Source organism: Enhydra lutris, unplaced genomic scaffold (genome assembly GCF_002288905.1).
Source record: "Enhydra lutris kenyoni isolate GAN:26980312 unplaced genomic scaffold, ASM228890v2 scaffoldscaffold17, whole genome shotgun sequence".
NCBI lineage: Eukaryota > Metazoa > Chordata > Mammalia > Carnivora > Mustelidae > Enhydra > Enhydra lutris.
The window spans coordinates 41,487,949-41,511,286 of NW_019154101.1; the positions used below are offsets into that span (position 1 = coordinate 41,487,949).

Sequence of the window (23,338 nt, forward strand, 5' to 3'; positions counted from 1 at the left end):
CAAGTGATTAAGTACAAAAGTCAGGAAAGACCCGGATCAAATGTGAAAATATGGATAGTACCATTAACCAGGACCACAGTCTCCAGAGATGGAGTATGTTGGATGAGGACTAAAGATGGATGAAGACCAAGAGTGTGGTTGGCGCCATTGTGGATTTGGGGACACCATTAGGACACACTCCAATGTCAGGGCTTCCTGTGCCTTCCCCCTCACCTTATTTATGTTTTGATCTCCAGGACCTAGTAGGTGCTCAGTAAATTCTGAACAAATGAACAGTGGATGAATGTAGGCACTGGAATACGTAACAAGGGCCAGCAGCAATCCTGCATGAGCCAAGGAAGAGGACAGGTGGGCAAGTGGTTACTGAGATGATTTGAGGTAGCACCATCTTGACCCGTGATGCCACCCATGTGGATAAGACTCGGGCAAGAGGAAAGGCAAACTGCTGGCAACGGGGAAGGCCAAGATGGAAATCTGGGGAAGGGCAGCAGTGGCAAGGAGACCACTGCCTGCCCTGAGACCTGGGGAAAATCTTAGTATTTGTGAAGATAGTCAAAGGACACCTTGACCAAAATGCCTTTGATCTGGGCTAGTGGTACTTGGTACATGCCTTCACTACTTGTGTGCAGGGACCAAAGGTATGAGAGCTGGATATACTCTCCAACTTCACTGTACTAATGCAATAAACATGAGCATTAGTACTTTCCTTCTATTTAAAGGTACGTCGAGAAAGAGTTATGCACTGTCTCTGCTAATCCATTTCTCCCTGCAAGACAGACAGCTTTATGACTATTATGACACTGTTCTCCAAATCTAACCACTACTGTTCTTCCATTCAATTTAACCCATTGACATGTGTTTAGAGAATGTAATATAATGTTGAAAGTGTGAAAGAAACCGTTTTTCTTCTGACCTGTTCTTGCAGCCTTCCTGTACAATACCAGGGGGCCTTCTCACATTACTGTCTGTGGGCAGAGACATAGCTGAATAAAAATAATCTAGTGATTAAAGCATTAAGTGGTCTTTATATTAACATATACACAGTAGGGAGTTACATTTCTAAGCAGACATCCTCAGATATCTTGGGTTGGGCTTCCAAGGCTGTAATTATATTTGTAGCTCCATCAAAAATGAAAATTTGCACCTGGCTATTCACAGACCTGTACCCCTGGGGCTAATAACACATTATATGTTTATTAAAAAATTTTTTTAAAAAAGAAAATTTGTAGTGTGACCAACCAGGGAGTTCTCTTATCAAAAACAAGCACTGGGACATGGCGGAGGGCAGGGGGGTGGTGGCCAGGTATATAGAAGATAAACAGCAGATAAAGAGTCAAGATTCAGTTTCCTTTTATACTGTGGCTGGGGGACGGGCAGACCATTCTTTACCCCTGCCTGCCACTGGTGAACAGAGCTTAAGGTTATGAACCGCAAGTCATTGACTTTTAAAATTCAATTTCATTTCTTTAAACAGTCATTGGGAGCATGAATATTGAATTAAAGGCTTTAGACACTGAGGTCCTAGTCTGACAATCTGTAATGCAGGAACCAGTTGGAGTTCGTTCATTCAACAGATATTTACTGAGCATTTCTGTATTGTCAGGGAGACATGAGGGAGCAAGGCAGAGCCGGGTTTTCCGTCCTGGATTTCCAGACTCTGATTTTATCGTCACTGACGCTGTTATGGCTAACACGTGAACGACTGCCTTTGTTTCCAGTTTTCTAGTTCCTAAGAGATGCTGCACTTCTGAGGCCCATCCGGAGTGGCAGTTTTCAATGTGCTCTTCAAAAATTCCACTGTGTGTCAGTATCGATGGAGCCAACTAGAAACTCTAAGGAAAGTGGAATTCAGGAAGTCAGGGAGTCCTAAGAATGCTTGGAATTTCTAACAGATTTTGCTAAACATTTTCCGTATCATGACATGTTCCAGGAGACCATAAACCTTGTTTATACAAATATAAACTCCTCTTTGCCTTGCTGGTAACTCCAAATAAATACTTCAGATGACCACCCACCAGAACCCCAAGAAGTTTTGGGCATTTGTGTGTTCCCTATAAAATATGTGCTTTGTGCATTTTTGTGATCAAAGGGGAAAATCATGAGGTGTTGCCTCCTTTTTAGTCCTACTGTTAAATTCTCCAGAACCAGTTTCAAATATTTCTGTAGATCTCCATAATATCATTACAGAAATGTAAAATAATGTTTGACCTCTTGTCTTGATCTGACTTTTAGAAGAGGGGAATAAAGACTTTTTTTTTTTACTTTCATTTCGATACAACCAGATGCTGAATTCTCCAGTTAAAATGACTTAACCTGTCACGTTGTTTTCATGGTAGCAATCAACTAAATTAAATACAGGACTATAAATCTGGATAGCAGCTTTATTTAGCAAGAAGCCTACTGTACAGTTCATAGATGTTAGCACCAAACACAGCTGTGTTGGCCCTGGTCCAGGAGGTAATAGAGAGGATAAAGGAGTAGGGAACATAACCTTTAGCTTAATATAGTTTGGTAAATTAGATCCTATATATGCTAATTTTGTACTTTTTTTAATAGATGGAACTGATTAAAAATATAAGTACTGCCGAACAGCCCTATTTATTCACTCGACATGTTCATTTCCTCAACTTCTCAAGGTAAGATATTTTCCAGCTTAATGGTTCTTTCATTTCTTTTTAGTACTTAAACTCCTTCTAACGCACAATTATTTTAAAATCTACCTTCATCTTCAAGGTAGTGTAATTACCCCTGAAAAGCCTTTTTAATCCATTTATTTTTGCCATGGAGGGATCTAAATTTGAAATATTTGGACAGAAGCTTCATTTCTCTCTAGAATACTAATCTTAAATCTTTTGAAAACTTGAAACAATTTTAATGCAAAGCCATTTGACCTCATAGTTCCATTTTAAAGAAAAAAATTGGGTAGGTATTGAAACAAATAAACTGAGAGTAAGAGATCGGTATTTTAACAGAACTATTTCCTTGTACATGTCTATACAATTTGAACCCACACAGGACTGTGGGAATAACTTAGCTGTGGAGTCACGTGTTTTATAGGATCCAGACGCTAGGACTGGCCTCCATTTGATCATTCTAAATCTTGCATGTTTGATGCTGATGGGGTATTTTAGAACTCTGGTTTTTTCTTCAGCTGCAGGGGCCTTCTGATCATAATGCAAATCTTCAAACTTAGGGTTTTAGACTCTTGCTCTGTTAAGTCGCAAACTTCCAGTTCTGGGCGTTCTTTTCTTCCTTTAGCCGTGGTGCCCTTGTCAGTACCCACCAGGGGCAGATCTGCTGAGCAGCCCAGGACCCCTGGGCCTCCCTCATCCTCCATCTGACGGGTGCCTCCCTTATTGCTACAGTTCCCCTAGGGACAATAGGACCTCACAAGTCTGCAGGAGAGCAACAGAGGTCCCATTAGCTAATGCTGGCCTAATGCCCCCCTGCCCCCAGGGCCAGGCACCCAGGAGGCTGGTGATCAGGGGAAGGCAGGGCACTGCCTGAGCACTTGCTGCTCCTGAATTCACACCAGAGCTGCTCGGAGTTGGCACAGCTGCCCAGCCCCAGGATGCCTAACAGCCTAGGGGTTAGGAGGAGGTTTGAGCCTTCAAAGGACTGCCCTGCTGTGCATTAGGCCCTGTGCAAATCAAGTGTAACGAGAGTGAGATTCAGCAGAGCGAGTCACGGAGCAGTGAACAGAAGGGGCCGCTTTATTTTTAAAAGCAATTTCCCCCTGCAATTTCCCCACCTCCCTGGTAACCAGCATTCCCTTGGACAGTGAATAAGCACATAGGACATGCACAATTGATCCTCAGTGACTCAGGAGGCTGAGTGGGTTTCCACCACATTTGTGGAATGGCTTGTTACCGGATTGTCTGGGGTATGCACCTTGCCTCTCATTTCCGGTCGGCCAAGAATACATATTTAGACGTAACTAGACAACAAAGTCTTGTTAGTGGCTTCAGGCATTGCGTGTTGCGACTTGCAGAGAGCAAAGCTCGACCCCCTGGCCCTTGCTTTTCTCGTGAACTTCCTTCTGCATCACCCCAGACATCCTCTAACCTCATGATTTAACTGTTCTTGCTTCATGGGTCACATTTTTACAACCAAAACAAATTGAAATGCAACGAATTTTAGTAACTGACTCAGAACAGTTTAAACCGCTAATGACAAGCCAAAGCCAGTCCCTTAATTGGGTCAGCAGAGCTGAGCACAGCATGGCCACCAGACCTGGTCATGGCCTCCACTGTTAAACACATGCCCAAGAGTTTGATCGATTTAATTATGAAAAAAATTGATAAGTACATTTGAGTAGACACCACATCTGCAGAAAACAGTGTTGGCCTGGCTGCCAGGACCTCTGGGCATAAGACCTTCCCACTGACCATGGCTTTGAGCTAGCAACTTCACCTCTGGGTGGGGAGGGGAGGTCTCTTTTTTTCCCATCTATAAAATAGGGACAATTCCTCCCCACTCCTACTTTGTGGGGATTCTCTAACACACGAATGAAGGAAAGCCCTTCAACTTCCTTCAGGAAGGGTATTACATATAGGCAAGGTAGAATTTATTTTTTAAGGGGAAATAATTTTATTTGAAATAAAACAAGTCCAGATATATACTGACCACTATGCACACTTTAAAAAAAAAAATGTGAACCAACATAGATCATTCTGAATAAATTATAGTAATTTATACTTGAGCAAAATTGAAACATATCTTCCTATTTTCCTTATGAAGGAGATTGTTGTAAGTAATCTTTCCTCTGATATATCCCAATAATCTTACTTTCCTATTAGTTTTCAGCTGGAATGACTGCATCATTTTTTAATTTTTTTCCATCTGGGTTATGCGTCTATTTGATCATGTATGAGTGATGATACTCATTTCTATGTCTCTGACAACTGCTTAGCCCTATGGAAAAATTACCTTTGTAGTTTCTAGTTGCAGAGGTCTGTGAAGTTCTCTGCCACTTCCTAAAGACAGCCTGCACAATGCCGCTGAGTGGCATTCAGGAGCATTTCTGCAAAAGCCTCATTCGGAGCCTACAGCTGAGTTCCGGTCCCTGGGTAGCCTCACAGCATCTCCATGACCTTGAGAGCAGGGCCCAGCTCCTTCTGATTTCTCCTTCCTTCATTCCATCTTGTTCAATGAACACATTTTTGTATTGAGGACCCTCTATCTCCTGTATGCTCCTCCAGGACTGGGGCTTCCCCAGTGAACTACAAATGTTTTCCTTGGAGGCACCTGGGTGGTTTAGTTGGTTGTCTGCCTTCCACTCAGGTCATGATCCCAGGGTCCTGGGATGGAACCTCACATCAGGCTCCCTACTCAGTGGGGAGCCTGCTTCTCCCTCTGCCTGCTGCTCCCTCTGCTTATGCATTCATTCTCTCTCTCTCTCTCTTTCTCTCTCTCTCTTTCTCTGTCTTAAATAAATAAAATCTTTAAAAAAAAAAGTTTTCTTTGCTTTTGGGGAAGTGTACACCCTCCTTCTATTAAAGAAGAATGGCAACAAAGTGTGATGTCTTTAGAAGAAAGGGTCATAGCATGCCTCCCAGGGGAGGTGGGAGAAAGTGTGGAAGGACATTCTAGAACAGGAGCCATTGCTGCTGGGATATGAGGGATGGGCCAACTTTAGCCAAAGGGGAAGGACATTGGTGGCACAGGGCCTAGCATGAGCTAAAGCCAGAGAAAGAGAGGGACCAAAAGAAATCGGAAGATAGGAGCCCGGGGTGGGCAGAGCAGAAAAGGATGACAGTTAAGAGTTTTAAGCCAGGGGTGGAGGGGTGAACTGGCCTGAACATCTCTCTCCTTCAAAAAGCTCATGCTACCTGTGGGAGCGCTCTTACCCTCTCCTGCACCCCATAGACACGAGGCTCTGGCTTCAGGTAGGGGACCTCCACGAGCATGAACAGAAAGGCAGATTGAGCCTTACTACTTTACAAGACCATGTTAATCCCACTGAATATGGGAAGTTAAAACACCAGCTTTTCTTTTTCCAGGGAACAGCTTTAAGGGAAAGGTTTTAGGTATAAATGGCAAACTGGGTATGTAAAGAAAGCCCTCAGTACACAATTCACAGAAAAACCACCAGGTCGGAATGGGTTGAGGGCTTTCTCGTCCTTTTAAAAAAAGGAGTTCTAGGGGCACCTGGGTGGCTCAGTAGCTTAAAACCTCTGCCTTCGGCTCAGGTCATGATCTCAGGATCCTGAGATCAAGCCGTGCATTGGGCTCCCCGCTCCGTGAGGAACCTGCTTCCCCCTCTCTCTCTGCCCGCCTCTCTGCCTACTTGTGATCTCTGTCTGCCAAATAAATAAATAAATTCTTTAGAAAAAAATAAAAATTAAGATTAAAAATTTTTAAAAAATTAGAAGGAATTCTATATTTTAAATTATAAGGCAAAGAGATAATTAAACTACTCTTAAGAAACCTACCCCTATCATTGCTAACAGCCATATATATATGGTTGGCTTGGTTCAAGATAATGAGGTTATTAAGACAAGACTTGACACTGTAACTTAATATTCTTTGTTGACATTTGATTTCTAATCTTCCTTACATTCTTAATGTGCAGCAAAATACTTGCTAGTGAGCAGAACATAAGAAAGGTCTCACCTCCCTTCCTACAGCCTGTGCCCATAACTGTTCTGAACTTCTGAAGTGTGCGGCCTTATACCAAAACGAATTGCCCTCTATTTCTTTTTTTCCATTAAGTATATACAGCATTCTTATCTTGAAATATAGACACTGTGAGCGATGCGAAATGGTATCCTGTGAGCTCTTGGCGTTTAGGTAGTCGACTGGCTTCATTTACTCATCATCCAGGCATCTTGCTCTATTCCTTCTTTTCCCTAATTTTAGACCTAGAAGGACCATTTCACCATATCCAGCTTTTTTAGCAATTCAACCACAGAAAACAAGAGTGAAAAAGACCAAACCAGTGTTTTCATGGTTGTTTCAGGGAAGGCTTCCTGCCAGGGGAGAGGAGCAGCTCACTCCGAAGCCAGTAGAAATTTCAGGCCAGTTGGGATTCGCGAGGGTTAACATGAGACTGCTCTTTTCACATGGCTTTTGAACTGCTTAAAACCTTGAGCCCAACAAACGCTTTCCAACTGAACCACCTGGAGAATTGAGTCAGAATGACCACGGCCTAAAAGATGCTACTCTTTGTTGTGATGTTTTAAGAGGATTTTTAATATTTGTGTACTCTGGTTTCCTGTGTCTGTTCCCAGAGCTAACCCAGAGAATTAAAACTTCTGAAAAAGTTCAGCCTCAGCATCAACGAAACCTTTTTAAGGGTGTCCCAGATCCACATACTGCAAAGATTGTGACAGTTCAATTTACCTTCCCCTCACCCCCACTTTTTGTTTGTTCACTAAATGTTTTGCGGGGGAGAAGAGACAGTCACCTTCCAGCCTAGAGCCCCCCTCAACCCCACCTGGTGTCTCTCAGGGTAGACCTGGGAAGGGCTGTGTGGGAGCTCTGCGCTGTCAAAGTAGTCCACGTGCATTACAGGACACATCAGTGCGCTCAGTAATTTCCAGCTACAGCCTCAGCGCCCTCTTTCCACCGCAGGCAACGTTTCTCGTTTCTGATTCATGACTCCCTGCTTTTCTTCGTTTATCTGCTCGTGGTGGCTCCAACGCCCACAAGAACTTGCAAAAGCAAAACATTTAAAAATAAATCAATCACTTGAGAAGCAGACAGGATGCAATGGGCGGTGGGGGGGAGGCATTTTGGACACTTTCAAGGCCTTCCCTTAAGGCGAGGCCTTCATCACGGGCGCGAACAGAGGCTGCCTTCTCAGGGCACCGTTTAACAAAACAAATCCGATCTTACGGATTCCATAATTCGGTTGGCTTTCCACATCTTACTTCTGAATGCTGACTTGACATTCTCATTAGCAAAGCCATCCACTTTAACCCTGTGCCCTGCCAGTCTTTTGTAATGATGACAGAAGTCTCCAACTTTGAAGCTAGGGATTGATATCAGCAGTGGTTGAATTCTTTCTCTCCCTCCTTAAGCATAGCCCAGAAGTTTGATTTTATGCTATTTCTAAACACTGCTGGACCAGTCTTGAGAGATGGCGCTCTCTCCCTCACTTTCCTCTTTCCCTGAGCCAATGCTGTTGCTCAGTGGACATATAAACCCACCTGCTTTGGGAGCCTGATGAAGATTAGTATCATCTGGACTTTTCCCTGAGCGTTCCTCACTGCACACCACCGGAGACCTTCCCCCTTAAGGAGTCATCTTGTCTCCTAGCAAGAGGCCTAACCCCAGGGTCCCCCTGCCCCTCCCTTCCCGCCATTTGTCCCCACTTTCCATCAGCATATGCTTCTACCTTTCTTCCCTAAGGACATGCCACAGAGCAGAGGAAGCTCAGTGTCATCTGCTTCTGTTTTGTGTGGGGGGCCTATCCCCAGGCGGCCAAGAACCCAAGTCCTCACTGTCTTGGGTTGTGAGGATGGGGCGGTGGGAGGAGCTTCCAACCCATTCCAGCAAAGGACCAGTAAATAAGCATTCTTCCCTTCTTCCTTCTGCAGGCAGCTCCTCACCCTGCTCCCCAAACAATCACATCCTTTTCCATGATGGCTTTTCTCTCACTTCAAAATGTCTCCTCCCGGGCACCTGGGTGGCTCAGTGAGTTAAGCCTCTGCCTTTGGCTCAGGTCATTATCTCAGGGTCCTGGGATCGAGTCCCACATCAGGCTCTCTGCTCAGCGGGGAGCCTGCTTCCTCCTCTCTCTCTCTGCCTGCCTCTCTGCCTACTCGTGATCTCTCTCTATCAAATAAATAAATAAAATCTTTTTTAAAAAAAAGTCTCCTCCCTCACTGACAGGGATCAAAGCTGGCCTCTAGCCACGGGGTACTTGTCATGTTTTAATATAGGTAACAGCACAAGGATAACCTCTGCTTTTAGGCCAGAGGTGAAAAGAAGATATACTTTCAGTAAAGTGGAAATTGCCAGGGGCCAAGAGGAGGGAAATATAAGCTTGGGTTTGGGATGATGAGAAAGTTCTGGGGATGGATAGAGATGAGGGTTGCACAACAGTGTGAACATACTTAATACCACTGAATTGTACACTTAAAGATTTTGTGTTGTGTATATTTTACCATAATTTAAAAAAAAATACTTTCAAAAAAAAAAGTGTTTCCACCTCTAGAAAACTGTACTATAATGGGAGGACAAAACAGTCTTAATTCCCTGGAATAATTTTGGTCATAAGTCTTATTGTTTACTATATACAGTAATATTCTAGGCAGACTATCATCAGCCATTTGATGGGAGTATACCTAAAATTCTTACCCACATGCTTTACATAACTATTGGAGAAAGAGCTAATGTTGTCTGGAGAAGATATGGAAGAAAATCCGCAGAATGAGATATTTAGGAAAGCACGAGAGAAAATGAGAACCATGTTGTTATTATTCCAGGATGTAAGAGAATGACATCCTGCTTTGGCTCTTCATCTTCTCATCAAAAAACAAAAATAAAAAGAATATGATAAATTTGCAAAGGGTCCGAAGGAGAGCCACAGGGGTAATTACAGAGTTGTTAAATAGGACGTATGAACAAATGTTAAAGAAATTGGAAATACCTGCTATTTTAGGATGACTTAAAAGACAGTTTCAAATAGTAGCTGTTGTGGTGACCAAAGGACAAGAGTGTGTGTTGTTAAGAGAAAATATGGCCTGACTCCCGGGCTCCAGTGTGTAGGCACAGCTCAGAACCTGGCCTCAGCTGTGGTCAGCACGATTGTCTAGAGTTCCATAAAGACCAAATTAGAAGTACAGATTTAAAAAGGAAAGGAAGTTAAGTCTGAAGACGACTGCCGAAGGAATTTTCAAGAAGAAACACACACAAAAGAATGTAAAGGAATTAAAATTGAAGCTGAAAAGTTGTATAAACAAAGTTAAAAGTTATATAAAAAAAGTTAAAAGTTGTATTAAAAAAAAAAACATGAAGAGAAGCCAATTCCTTACGTTGAGTGGATCAAACAAAAGGAAATGCGCATCGAGGAAGATTAGGAATTTTGGCTGCAGTGACCAAAGACTCCTCAACTGTCAGGTTGGCTAATAGGATTGGGCTTCACCTGGAGGCTCTGGAAACGTTCTCTTCAGAGTTGAGAACAGAAGGCGGAGCATTGTGCTGTGTGAGATGGTGGCGGGGCTGAGGGGTGGGGGCGGGGAGGGGTGGGGGGGTGTTGCTGTGCAAAGCATTCACTCTCCAGCATACAAGCAACAGCCGTAGGTTCAGGGAATCGAGAGACCTTCTAAGAGTGACCAGGAATTCTGACTAGAATGAAAAAGTATGGAAGGAGGAGAAACCGACTTTGAGAGAGGGCAGGATGAGGGGGGAAATTTGTTTCATGGGGTACGTGGGTGATATTCTGGCCTCTTTGGAATAACTGACATGCCACCCTAGTTTTGCCAGTTTGGGAGGGAGTTCTGCATCCTAGAAAAATGACTGGGGCCAGCAACCTGAAACCATTATTACTATGGATTTCTGGAAAGTGGGAGATAGATATCAGACATCTCTCTATAGTTAAAAATGTTGAAAGAGTGGCTGTTATATTATCTGATACTTAACAATACATTCCTGAGCCATCTAAAACTTCTGTTTGGGAGAATTATTCTGGAAATCTTGCAATGGGCTACCGAGTGCAACTGGGAACAAGTCACCCATGCTCAGGAAGCCATGTGAGTCCTCAAGGCCACATCGTGGGGGGTCGGGGGGTCGGGGGAACAGACAGCTGTGGCCAGTCTGAGAACCATCTCACATGACAGGGCAGTTCTGCTGATGAGCGGTGATGGTCCTTCTTCACATGAAGACAGAAGTAGAGCTGAGGTTTTTTAAAGCGGGGTGCCATCGCCTTCCCATCAGGAATGCGTGCTTTGTCTTCCTGATCCTAGCTTTATGACTTTAGTTGCTGCTTATCATAGATAGGAAAGGCTCAATCCAATTAAAAAGCGGAAGATCCACGCAGGATGATAGCGGCTAGCCACCTGGGCACAGCTGACTTCTGAGACTGGTTAGTTGACGTGCTCATGAAGTCAGGTGGACGTCACCTGCTTACATCTGGGAGGTGACAAGGTTCGTATGGGCATGGCTAACCTTACTCCTGAGCAGCCTGTTTTCCAAGGTGGAGCCATCCAGGAGTCCAGAATGTCATTCATTCATCCTGGGGTCTGAAATGCCACCGCCCAAGAGTCATTTCTTTTGGTACCTTTGGATTCTTCTCTCTAAAGGTTCACTTGCAAAATGCAGATAAACCAAGGATGACATTATGTGCATTTATACACAAAAAAGGATCAGGGGCTTGTCATGTCGACTTGCTTCTGCAGCAGAGCCCTTTGAATGCAGCAGAAACTTCCCAGCTTAGAAACATACACCCAGGCCATCATGTCTTTGTGGTCTGAGCACCTACTGTGTGCCACGCACTGTGCTAAGGGACATGGTTCCCCACTCCAGGAGGCGGCAGTCTGATGGGAGAGGCAGACCCAGTCACACAGTGCTGGAGAGAGGGACAGACCCAGCATGGGACTGACTTGCAGAGGGATGGGACTAATTCTGGGCTGGGTTTTGAAAGGTGACAGAGTCTGCTAGCTGAAAAGAGGGGGGAGGCTGGTGTCCATTTGTTTTCTCTGAACTCCTTCTGACCCCTGACAGAATGTCGAGGTATCCTCATCAGAAAGTTGTGGGGTCACAGGGTGAAAGGAGCCTGTGGGTCCTTCAGAGCAAGACCTCTGCCCAGAGCCTGGAGTGTTCTCCCAGGCTCCTCGGGGTTACCATTTTCAGGCAGGTTGAAGAGAAAGGGGAGGAATCCTTAGAAACAAGTCAGCCGACCTAATCATTTTGCCTTGCGAAAGCCTTGCCCTCAGGCTAGCATTCAGAGCATGTGTCCAATCCCTTTGTGGAAGGCATTCAAATGGAACACCTAGATACTTGTTTTCTTTTAATCTAAAACCACTCACCATCACTTGAGGAAAATTATATTGATTTTTGCTGTGTTCACAATGTCACTTACATTATTACTTTGCTCAATTCTGGAATCTTCTCTCTGTGGTTCAGAGCACAGCTTGTGGGGCCAGACTGCCTGGGTTCGAAGCCCAGCTCAGCCACAAACTACTCACGCTCTCCCTCCCCAGGTGAAGGTGGGAATGCTTATGGTTTCTACCCCATGGAGATGTCGTGAGGCATCTGTGAGTTGGTCACAAAAGGCGTTTACAACCAAGCGACTTAATAAATATTGTGTGTGTTTAAGAAATATTGGCTAATATCGCCCACTTCCTGAGACTGTTCTAATCAGAATGTAAGAATAAAACGCCTTCTCCCCCAGCAAGGAAATCAGAATTTATCAGATATTCTCTGGAGGGCCAGCCACCTGCCAGCGTGTCTGGGCCAGACACTGGGAATACAAAACCCAGCCCAGCGTGCCTCCATCCCCAGGAGGCCACAGCCTAGTGAGAAAACCCCAGAGTTATGCAGTGCACAACCTGCACAGCTGTACAAGGGGGTCCTGATGTTCTTCCTCTTCTTCTACACCTCCCTGCTGACCAGTCAAGTCATTCGCATAGAGCCATGCCACAGATAATCCTCCAAGCACCCCCAGCAGACATTTCCTGCCCATAATAAAGTGCCCATCGGGAAACACAGCTTGCTGATGGCATTGTTCACTGGGACCTTAGCAGATGGGGTCCTCTTGTGATAGTCTGTGAACTAGAGGGGAAACAACATCTAAGTGGGCTTTATTTTCCTCCGTAAGTGACAGGTTGTAACCAGCTCCATGTTTGTGTGCCTGTGCTAGGTTTGGAGGAGACCAGCCTGTCTATATCAACATCATTAGAGACCCCGTCAGCCGGTTTTTATCTAACTATTTTTTCCGTCGATTTGGAGACTGGAGAGGGGAACAGAATCACATGATCCGCACCCCCAGCATGAGGCAGGAGGAGCGCTACCTGGTAAGTCCTGTCCCATCAAAGAAGCTGTCCCTCCCCTGTCCTGGGCGTGCCCCTCTTCTCCTTCCCTGTGGCATTTCTGTGGTGTCCCCATGGCATTTCCATGGCATCCTCCTCAGGGAGCAAGATTTTGCCAGTGAAAAGTTAATTGTCCCAGATGACCCAGATCCTGAGAACATCTTCTCAAATGACTTGCTAATCTTGTTTTTCTCAGTGTGTCTTTAGTGCTAAGTTTTAGATCCTAGAGAAGAAAAGAACCTTTCCTAGGGGATCCTGACTGGTGCTGTTGTTGTTTAGATGTCGTTTAGATGAGTCTCTCTTAGTGGGTCACAAAGTGTTTTTCTGTGAGTGAAGGGGGTTTTCAAAGGAGACCCTGTAGTTCCATTAAGGATGTGGGCACAAGTGTGACTATTTACAGGGTGTCTGATGTCAAGTCCAGGTTCTTGCCGCAATGGCACAACAGAATCAGGCTGTCTTGGCAGAAACTATCTGATCTTTCTGGACCTTGTTTGGGGACCCTCAGCTCCGTGGGGTTGTGAACTTTGGCCCCAGTAGCTGTTTCTACAGTGCAGAGTTGGGAACAAAAAACAGAGGGCCAAGCGAAGCATCTTTCCACCAGCCCCAGAGCCAAAGTATCTTTCTTACCTGCTTGTGACCTAGATTGATGAAAGCTTGTTGACTAGCCTAGAGCCTGGGGTCCAGAAGCAGAAATCCTGGTCTGTGTGTCGGAGGGAAGCTGTTGGGGTCACCAGACCCATCCTAGGCTGTTGGGTACAAGCAGAAGGAGCAGAAAGGAATGAGGGGTTCGTGCAACTCTGCTCCCAGGGCAGGAGAACGACAGGGAGCCTGAGCCTGCTGTTGCCAAGGCCACAGAGCATCCTTGTACCAAAGGACGAGGGTCGTGACTCACAGGTCTAGCTCGTGGACCAAACTTCTCTTTCCTCATCTAATTTTGTAAAATGTAATAAGAGTATGCGTTTGGAGTTTGGACACATTTTGGATGATGTCCCTTTCGTGTCTTAAAATCCATGAGCAGAGTTGAGAAAACTGAGAAGCCCAGAGGTTGGGTCTTGTCTGGTGCGAAACAACTCACTCATAGCTGGGCCAAGACCAGAAATGAAGCTTTGTCCCTCACCATTCTGGATTTATTCAACTCCCTAATGCTTTAATGAAATATCTCTAAAGCGGCTTTTTTTTTTTTTTTTTTGAAATTTTGTTGGCAGAAACTCAAATCTTTTTCTTTAAACTACATGTTACGAATGTGGCTACGTATTTTTTTATTCAGCAGCGAGTACATTTTCAGAGTATAGAATCACATACCAGTATGTGAGGCAGGTCAGGTCCAAGCACCCAGAGCGGGGTTCCTCCAGGACCCACCAAGAGGGTCCTTGGCTTGAGGCAGGTTGGAAATCAAATGCGAGCCAGACTTCAGTGAAGGTAAAGCAGACTATACTGAAGATCTGTAGAGAAGGAGATCTAGATGGAGCATCTGGGAGACTTGGAAAGGAATGAGGGAGTCTTGTCTTTGCTTGGAGTCTGGGGTTTTTATTGGTGATTATGGTCCTGTGCAGGTGTCCTCTGAGACCTCCAGGAACTGGTCAGAACGAGGACAGGGTCCAGGGGTTCTTCGTCAGGCACACATTCCCTAAAGCCAGTGGTCTTGGTGTGGAGATATCTAACTCCAGTGCAATAGGCAGACCACTGCCTGGTCCCTCCCTAGAGACCATCTGTTGTGCTGGAAAACTCCAAAGATGTCATTATCTCTTTGTCCCTTACAGGGAGGACATGTGTGAAGGTAAGATATGTGTAGGGAGGGGGGTGCAGGTCCTAGCAAGAATGGCAGCAGGAAAAGAAGCAAAGGGGAGAAAACCAGCCTTTTCTTTCACGAGGGCCCTGCAGTGAGTGCATGTGGGGCTCATTCAGAGATCAGCAGGGAGAACTGTGTGGCTGGTCAGAGTGAGGGGTGGGGCCAGGAGAACAGCAGGAGGAGAATTCAGAGAAGTCAGCGCTAGAGACAACAATCGAGCCTTGGGAGTCACTCCAATTTCTCTAAGTGAGCTGGGAAATAACCTGAATGACCCCAAATCCAACATACCATAATCAGTGACTCTTGCTCCCTCATCTCCATGGGAAAGCCTGAGCCCTTCTCCCAGCAGGGGATATGTCATCCCGTCAGCCTTCAGACATTCTCGGCAGGTCTTCCCCATCTTTCTAGGAGCTGGGACCTTCCTGCTCTAGACCTGTATCTGGCAGATCCCTGGATGCTTTCCCTGCAAGTCTCACAAGGCTCCTCACACTCAAGTGTCCACATGGCTCTACTGAATGGAGTTTGTAGGATGGTGACCCCAGAGTTATGTAGTGCACAAGCTGCACAGCTGTACAGGGAGGTCCTGATGTTCTTCCTCTGTGCTCTCAGTGTGGGGGATATCATTTCTCTGGGTGAGATCATGTCTTAACTTCTCTCCTGTCCTCCCAACTTTCTGTAAGCTCTTTGAAGATAAGATAGGATCAGAGTTCCATCTACATCCCTGGCACCTAGAAGAGGGGCTGAAATACTGGAGGCCTAAATAGCATTCTACTTACTAAAAAACAAACATATTAATATGGAAGTTGAGGGCAGTTCTCTAGGTTTCTCTACCCTGTCATGTTTTTGTCATCCTGGAAATCATTGCCAATAACATAGGTTTTCACACATTCACACACAGAGTAAGTCGTCATCATTCAACAGGGAACTTGTAAACAGGAGAGAAAAAAAGTAATGGTTTAGATTAAAAAATATATATCGAATATTGAATGCTGGTAGTCGAGGCAAATCTTCTATGTTTGAAGGGCAGGGAGCTGACTTTATGGTGTGATTTGAGAGATCCTAGGGAAACTTCCTGGCCTGGAATTCTACCCTTAGAGATTTGAGGGGCTCCCTTTCCCAGTGTAAGCGCCGTGTCCTGGGAAGGGCCTACGTCCGATGAGCTGATGTCATTCCTTGGCAGGGCCCCAGCAGGAGAACACTGGGCTCCCCAAAGCAGCAGAGGGAGTTATCAGGGGAGCATGGAATAAAGAGGGGAGCCCAAGGGACACGTGACTCCTTCCTGACCTGACCCCAGCCTGACCCAGTTAGAAGACTCTTTTCCTGTTCAAAGGATAGTTTGTTTATTTGGAAAGAAGACAGTCTTTTGCTTTTTTTTTTTTTTTTTTAAATAGCTGAAACTTTTTATTTCATCTCCTTGGTCCATTAAACCCTTGAAATAAAACTGCCCCCTTTCAGAGGCTGTCCTCATTTTGGCAGGCCCGGGTGGTCAGTTGTTTGACTCAAAAGAGGGTGTTGTTTGTGCCTCGGTGGGGTATAGGGCAGCTGTGAGGAGACCGCTGGCCCCTGGGCAAGGCCCTCCCTTGGGGGCAAGGGCCTGGAGGGGGGATGCACCGGGGATCTCACACCCAAGGAGGCAGGCGTGGTGGGCCACCCCCATGGGTCGGTGTGATGAGGCCTTTCCCCGCACACTGCACACACACGGAGTCACAGGGGACTGGCCCAAAAGGGGGCTACTGATATACCCACATTATTCCAGATCTCAGCGCTCAACACCACTTGCTTTATCCAGTTGCCAAAACTCAGACAGTTCTGCTCCTGGCCCTGAGCCTCTCAGGACTGCTTAGCATACAGCTGAGAGAGGGCCAGGGATCTCCGAGCCTGCCCAGGGGATGAAATAATATCATCTTGTGATGCTGGGCAGTTTGGAAGAAAGTGGAAAAGTAAAAGGGATCCTAGGATTTGCAGGGTCCCTGGAGGTCATGAGGAAACTCTTGTTTCACAGGTAGAGGAATGGGGCCTGGGTCTAGGGGTGGGTCCGAGGCCCTGCTAGGAGTAGAAGCCTGGCCTCAACTTCACGATATATTGTTGAATCACTGGGACCTGATGTTTTCTTCCTACATAGCAAAGGGGGAGAGATCTGGGCTGGGCCAAATCCTATGCTTTTTCAGCAAAATCATTTTGTCTGACACATCTTTACAAAGACACAGCTGTTATAACTTTTTTTCCCCCAAGTTTTCAAGAGTCTTATAGCTATTTCCCATATTTTCTGGAAACAATTAGATTTTCTAGAAGTTTCTATTTCTTTCCAAACCATGCTTCACTTGTATTCACCAAAAAATAATTTCAAAATAAAGTGCTAGAACGGATACAAGTTCAACTTCTAGCAGCCACGCCATGAAAAGGCACTTCTCTTGGGCTCATTTCTCATTGTCCAGAGCCAGAAACTTGGCTGCCCAGGGCAGAGATAGCTGCCTCCTTTTTTGGTTTTAGATGCCTAAGGTGGGCCAGAGCTGAGCATAGGCACACTGGGGTACATCCCAACACAGGAGACTTTCTCCAGCTCGAGTCCAGACTCCTTTATTTCCAAGGCAAGGAGATCCCTGACACCCAGAATATCCTTAATGAAAGAGTGAAGGCTGCTAATGAAACGCAACTATCCTGATTGACAAGCAATTTACAAGAGCATCTCAGGCCTGCAGAAGTCACTCCCTTTTCCAGTTGCTGAATTTCCCAACAAATGGATTTCTTGCCCCGGCATTTCCACTCAGTTAGTTACACCTGTGTGATTTCTACTTGCTGTTTGCCTAAAACCTGGCCCGAGGACAGTTTCATGATGGAATGTTCTGTAAAGATACCAGCTTGTACTTTCAAACTCCCCCAAACGTCAGCTTGGCCTCCTGAGTCAAACTTATTGCAAATTCAGTCGACAACTCTTCCACGAGATGAACCTCCATTTGAAGAGCAGGGAGAGGAGATTTTCCCAGGGAGGAAACTGCCTCTGTGGTACTGTTTATTCTGCTTGGCTGTAAAGCGTGGAAAGTAATGCATGTTTAAAAGAAAAGATCCATAATTTACAGCTTCTTAATTCATAAAGAATTCGGTGAATCATGTTGGCCCCATTGGATTCTGGAGAGGTCTGAAAACCAGCCAGCGTCAGCAAAGGTTTTCAGAAAGCTATGCATTTTAATCTGCTTGAAAGTTTTGGACTCTGAATGTCCTTTAGCTTTGGAAACGTATATGTGAAATGCTCTCTTCTGGAAATTTCCACTCTGTCCTGACCAGCTAAGACTGTCCTGTGAATGAAAACTTGGGCTTTGCCTCTCTCTCTAAAACATCCTTCTCCTTAACGGAAGAAAACAAATCAGGGATTTGGATGATCTGCTTTTTAAGTATTTTGATAAATATGTCTTCCAAATTTTTGAAAGTACAGAAGTAATACTCCATCTCCAACTAGTTCTGACTGGGCTTATGATTACGGTCAGAGGTAACAGCCTTGCCCGGTGAACAAGCCAGTGATTTAGCCTCTGTGAACCTCACTTTTCTCATCTGTACGATGAGGGGAATCTTGGCCCCTTTTGTCTGTGTCACAGGGTTGTTGGAAGAATAAAGTAAGCATTCTGTACAGACACACACTGAGAGCTGAAAGTCTCCTACTAAACATGTTTTAGCGTTGGTACTTTCATTCCTCCGGCTCTCTCCGTGGCTCCCTGAGACCAAAACAGACTATTTCTCCTACAGGCAGGGGTTCCTGTTCTCCTGTGGTTCAGGCCACACAGGGCCGTGTCCTAAACAGTGAGGTCCACCTCTGCCAAGATCTCAAATGGCCCCACTAGACCCCTTCCCCTGGGAATCTGTTTCTAAGGAAACTGCTTGTCTTTGTGTTCCCAACAGCTGTGGACAGGTTTTGATCCCAGCCCACTGGCATGGATTTGTCCCATGTTTATTTACTTGGAAACCGAAGCAGCTGCGGGCATAGGGCTATAAGTCACAGAGGCGACACGCTCTGGGCTCCTAAGGAGCGGGGAGGAAAGTCATGCTGGGCCCCAAAGCTCTCACAAGCCATCTGGGCCATGCAGAGGACAGAGGAGTCCCCAGTCCAGAGAAATGTTCTTGAAATCCATTTGTCCAGAGATGTGTTCAGAGCAGTCCCAGGCCTCATTAGAGCCAAAGCCACTTGTGGGGTTCAGCAGTATGTAGAGAGCCACCCCCCACCACGCCGAGAGCTGCCAGCAAACAGAGATGATGGGGGCATAGGGGCAGGAGAGGCAGGAGAGGTAAAAACAAGAAGGGGTCTGGGAGAAAAGGCCGGCCAGGAGCCTTGTAAGGGACAGACAGAGAGCCTCCAGCTGCTGCTGGAGATGTCACCAGATGGCCCTCGTCCAGCATGTGGTGTCATGGGTTAGTTTGCTCTCCTCATGGTAGCTCACTGTCCTCCAGGACCCCCTGGGGTAGGTGTCAACACCCACCCCTTGGCCCCCCATTACAGGCTCAGAAGGCCAGCCCAGAAAGGTTACGTGGATAGGGTCAAACTCTGAACACGAGGTGATTGCATTAGGCCAATGGGCTACAAGATGCTCAGATCCCCGTGGGGTTGCCTCAGGGGGCAGGGTTGGCGGGGAGCAGAAACGTGAGGGTGATTATGACGATGTGTCTGGTGATAAGGACAGAAGGACCATCGCGGCCAGCAAAGGTCAGGAGGTGCCGTGCAGAGCCCGGCCCATGGGAAGGGCAAGGGGCAGAGTGGAGCCCAGGCTCACGGTGGGACTCTAGAAGGGGCTCAGAACTGGGGCAAGGTCTAGCCACCATGTTATGTGGGCGTCAGTCAGCCCCGGGGTTCCCAGCTCCCTATTCAGCCCTGCGCTCTCCTCTCCCCTGCGTCAGCAGCCTCATCTGCAGATCCCCCAGTGGGGCCTGGTGGTTCTCTTTAGTGCACATTCCAGACCCTGAGTGACCCTGGTTCGTCCAGTTGGTCACTGCGTCCGGTTGCCTCTACGTCGTGTTTGGCTGTCCCTGACCCAAGTCTCCTCTCTGCTCTGGTCAAGGGGGGTCGTCAGATGGAGGGGGCAGGATGGAGCTTCCCATTGCCAGTGTGACAATTTCCCACACACTTAGTGGCTTCAACAACAGAAATTTCCGATGGTACATTTCTGTAGGTCAGAAGTCTGCCAGATCACACGAGGCTAAGATCAAGGTGTTGGCAGATCTGCATTCCCTTTTGGAGGTTCAAAGGGAAGACTTACTTCCTAGTTCATGTGGGGTGGACAAAATCCATGTCCTGTGGCTGTAGGATTGAGATCCCATTTTCCTGCTAGTGATCCAACGAGCACCATACTCATTTTCTAGAGGCATCTATATTCCTTAAAATGTGGTCCCCCTTTTCCACCTTCAAGGCCACCAAGGGTGAGTTGGGTTCTTCACCTGCCACGAATCTCTCCTCCTTCCACCTCATTCCTTTAACCCAGCTGAGGAGGGTTCTCCACTTTGAAGGAGTCATGTGATTAGGTTGTGCTCACCCAGAGAATCCAGAATAATCTCCCCATCTCAAGGGCTGTAACTTTAATTGCATCTGCAGAATCCTTTTTTGATACATAAGATACCATATTCATAGGTTCCTGGGGATTAGGGTATGGACATCATCAGGCCCATTATTCTGCCTGCCACAGGGTCGCCAAGGACTGCAGTCCTGAGGGGACTGTGGAGGTGATGTGATGACAGGCGCTTGAAACTCGACACGTCCCATCCGTAGATGGGGGCTCACATCTGCTTGCCCTATGGCATGCCACCAGGCAGGGGCACCAAACTGTAGCCTCCCTGCTTCTGGTCTGCAAAACAAAGAGTCCAGTCATTCTGGTGTTTTTCCTTCTGCTAGTGACTCATCATCCATCTGTCCAACTGTCCATTTGTCATCTATTATTCAATAAACATTGATAGTACTTTATGTCAGGCACAATAATAGAAACTGGAGATAAAATATTAAGCGAAGATAGACTCTGTGTCTATTCTTATAGAGTTCAGAGTCCTCTAAGCGAGACAGGCATTAATCCCCAAACCACACAAATGCACGTGAAGTAGTAACTGCATCACATCCTATAATGCAGAGATGTGGCACAGGACAGGCATAGAATGGGGCCTTGAGCATGTCTGGAGGTCAGAGAAGTGATGGTTGAAATACCTGAAGGCAAAGAGGAGAAGAATATCCAGACATAGGGAACAACACATGCAAAGGTCCTGAGGCAGGAGGGAGCACAGTAAGCTGATGGGGAGAATGAGGGAAGCTGGAGCAGTGTGAGCACAGGGAGGAAAGAAAAAGCTGAATCCAGTAATGTGGGCAGGCAGGGGTCAGGCCTTATTAAAAAACACTGGGAAGACACTTAGGATTTAAAGCAAGGGAGGCATGTTTATGTAGGATCCTGAAACTTTCACATTTTGAAAAAAAAAAAAAAAGTAGCTACAAAATCCAAAATAGGGACAGACTCCAAGTATATGTGAGTATACAGTTAGTTCGAGGCTAAGTGCACAGTTGTAATTGGGAGATAAATCAAGGAGCCAGGATTATGGAGTACGGCCATGCCTAAAGAGCAGCTCCAGTTTGGGGCAGGGGCGGTGATGGGGGAGCACTAACAAACAAGTGTCAAACTCCTCACTGTCCTCCTAGTTGTTAGCTGCCTGGCTAGCAACAGAAGAACCAAGCTTGAAAATCTTACTGCCGAAGAGGAGAGAGGTAACAGCTCAGCGCAGAAATTGTCACTGGCTGGGACGTGTTTAATTAGCAAAAGGCTAATGCGGACGCAGCCCGCAAGTGAGGAATAATCAGGGAGACTGGGGGGGCACTGCAGGAGGCTTCCTAGCCCAGGTGGGAGCTCAGTCTTTACAGACTGATGTAGATCAAGGCAGGGGTAAGGGTCAAGAGGACCATAGGAGCTTGTGCAAAAGCCTGAGAGCCTGAAGCTTGCTCTTTGGGGAACTGCACAGCGTGGCTAGGGCAGAGGATTTAGGAGGTGAGGAGCTTCGGGACGGGTGAAGCAATTCTGCAGATGGCCCTGAGCAGGAGCAGCACGCTTTCCTGATGGAAGGTCCCAATAGGAGCATCAAACCCAGGGGCCGCAAGGGCACAGCCAGGTGCATCTGCTGCCACCTGTCAACTGAGCTCCTCTGCTCCCAACCCTGCCTCTCACTGTGAGTCAGCGGCCTCTGCAGCTGTCCTCTCCTGGCAGGGGGCGGTGGTCTCAGCTCTGCACCCCTGCTGGGCCAGTTGGCTCGGATTCACAAAGGTAATGGTTCTCAGCCTGTCCACTCCTTGGAATCACCAGGGGGCTTTAAAAACCACTGATGACTGCCTCCCACACCCAGCGATGCTGGCTTAATTGATCTGGAGGGCAGCCTGGGCTTTGGGATCTGTTGAAAGCTCTGGAAGTGATGCCCACCTGTAGCTAAGGTTGAGAACTATGGAAGGATAATAGCACATCCATCCATTCTTGGCTGTCTTAGCACCTCCCAAATATCTTCTAGAGCCTTACTTTCTGTATCCTCCACCCATTTGGAAAAACTGTATTTGCCTTGTAAGGCTTTGAACTGGCACACACACACACACAAATGTCATTTAAGAAGTCTGATGGGATAGCGCAAGGGTTGTTGTACTTATGTAGGCTTGCACATGTGTGGTCAGGCTTTCTTCTAAATCGAAGTGGGTAATATTTATTATCCAGAAGCCAAAGAGTATATTGCACGTACGTTTAAGATCTCACTTTACAGAGCCCTGCTTTAGGCAGTAAAACAGAGTGAGCGCTCTGATGAATAAAAATTTCAGCACAAGGACTCCTCCACTGCCACTTCTTCAAAGAAATATGTATCACTCTTTAAAAGCTGGCCAGTTTTTACAAATACATATATATGCTAAATAAAAAGACATGGGTGACTAGAACTACACTGTAGACGCAGAACAACACTTTAAATGTTCCTCAGACTGGGGCACCTGGGTGGCTCAGTGGGTTAAGCCTCTACCTTCAGTTCAGGTCATGATCCCAGGGTTCTGGGATCAAGCCCTGCATCGGGCTCTCTGCTCAGCAGGGAGCCTGCTTCCCCTTCTCTCTCTGCCTGCTGCTCTGCCTACTTGTAATCTCTCTCTCTCTGTCAAACAAATAAATAAAATCTCTAAAAAAAAATGTTCTTCAAACTAATGTGGCCTCACGGTGCTTGCTAGTCAAAGAAGTTATGGGGTGAAGTTTTATATGAAGTAAAAAAAAAAGAATGGCTCCGTTGGTCTGTGTTAAAATTTAGAATTTCGTACCCTGCATTTGTTTTTCAGAACCCAGCACACCTCGATAGTTGTCCTCAATTTGCTTTGCCAAATTGTAATTTATTTTTCTCTGCCCCTTCGTTCTACATACACAGCATAAATTCCCCAAAGGCGGGATGGCCTCCAAACATGTTCTTAAAAATATTTTGCAAAGTCCGAAGACAGACAGAAAAAGTAAAAGTGTAAAACATCTAAGGGATTTATTGGAATCTCAGCTTGAATCCTAATTGCAAGTACTTATGAAAATGTCAATATTAACATGAAATAGCTGGCACT

The 23,338-nt window shown here is 46.2% G+C and overlaps 1 protein-coding gene across 1 annotated transcript in view; it reads left to right on the plus strand.

Moving 5' to 3' along the window:
• The window catches only part of LOC111147596 (uronyl 2-sulfotransferase), a 290,452-nt gene that overhangs the window by 175,624 nt on the left and 91,490 nt on the right, over nt 1-23,338 (plus strand). Inside the window, exons 4-5 of the mRNA XM_022503723.1 lie at nt 2,557-2,636; nt 12,809-12,962. Of these exons, the coding sequence (XP_022359431.1) occupies nt 2,557-2,636; nt 12,809-12,962 (234 nt within the window). The remainder of the gene's footprint in view (nt 1-2,556; nt 2,637-12,808; nt 12,963-23,338) is intronic.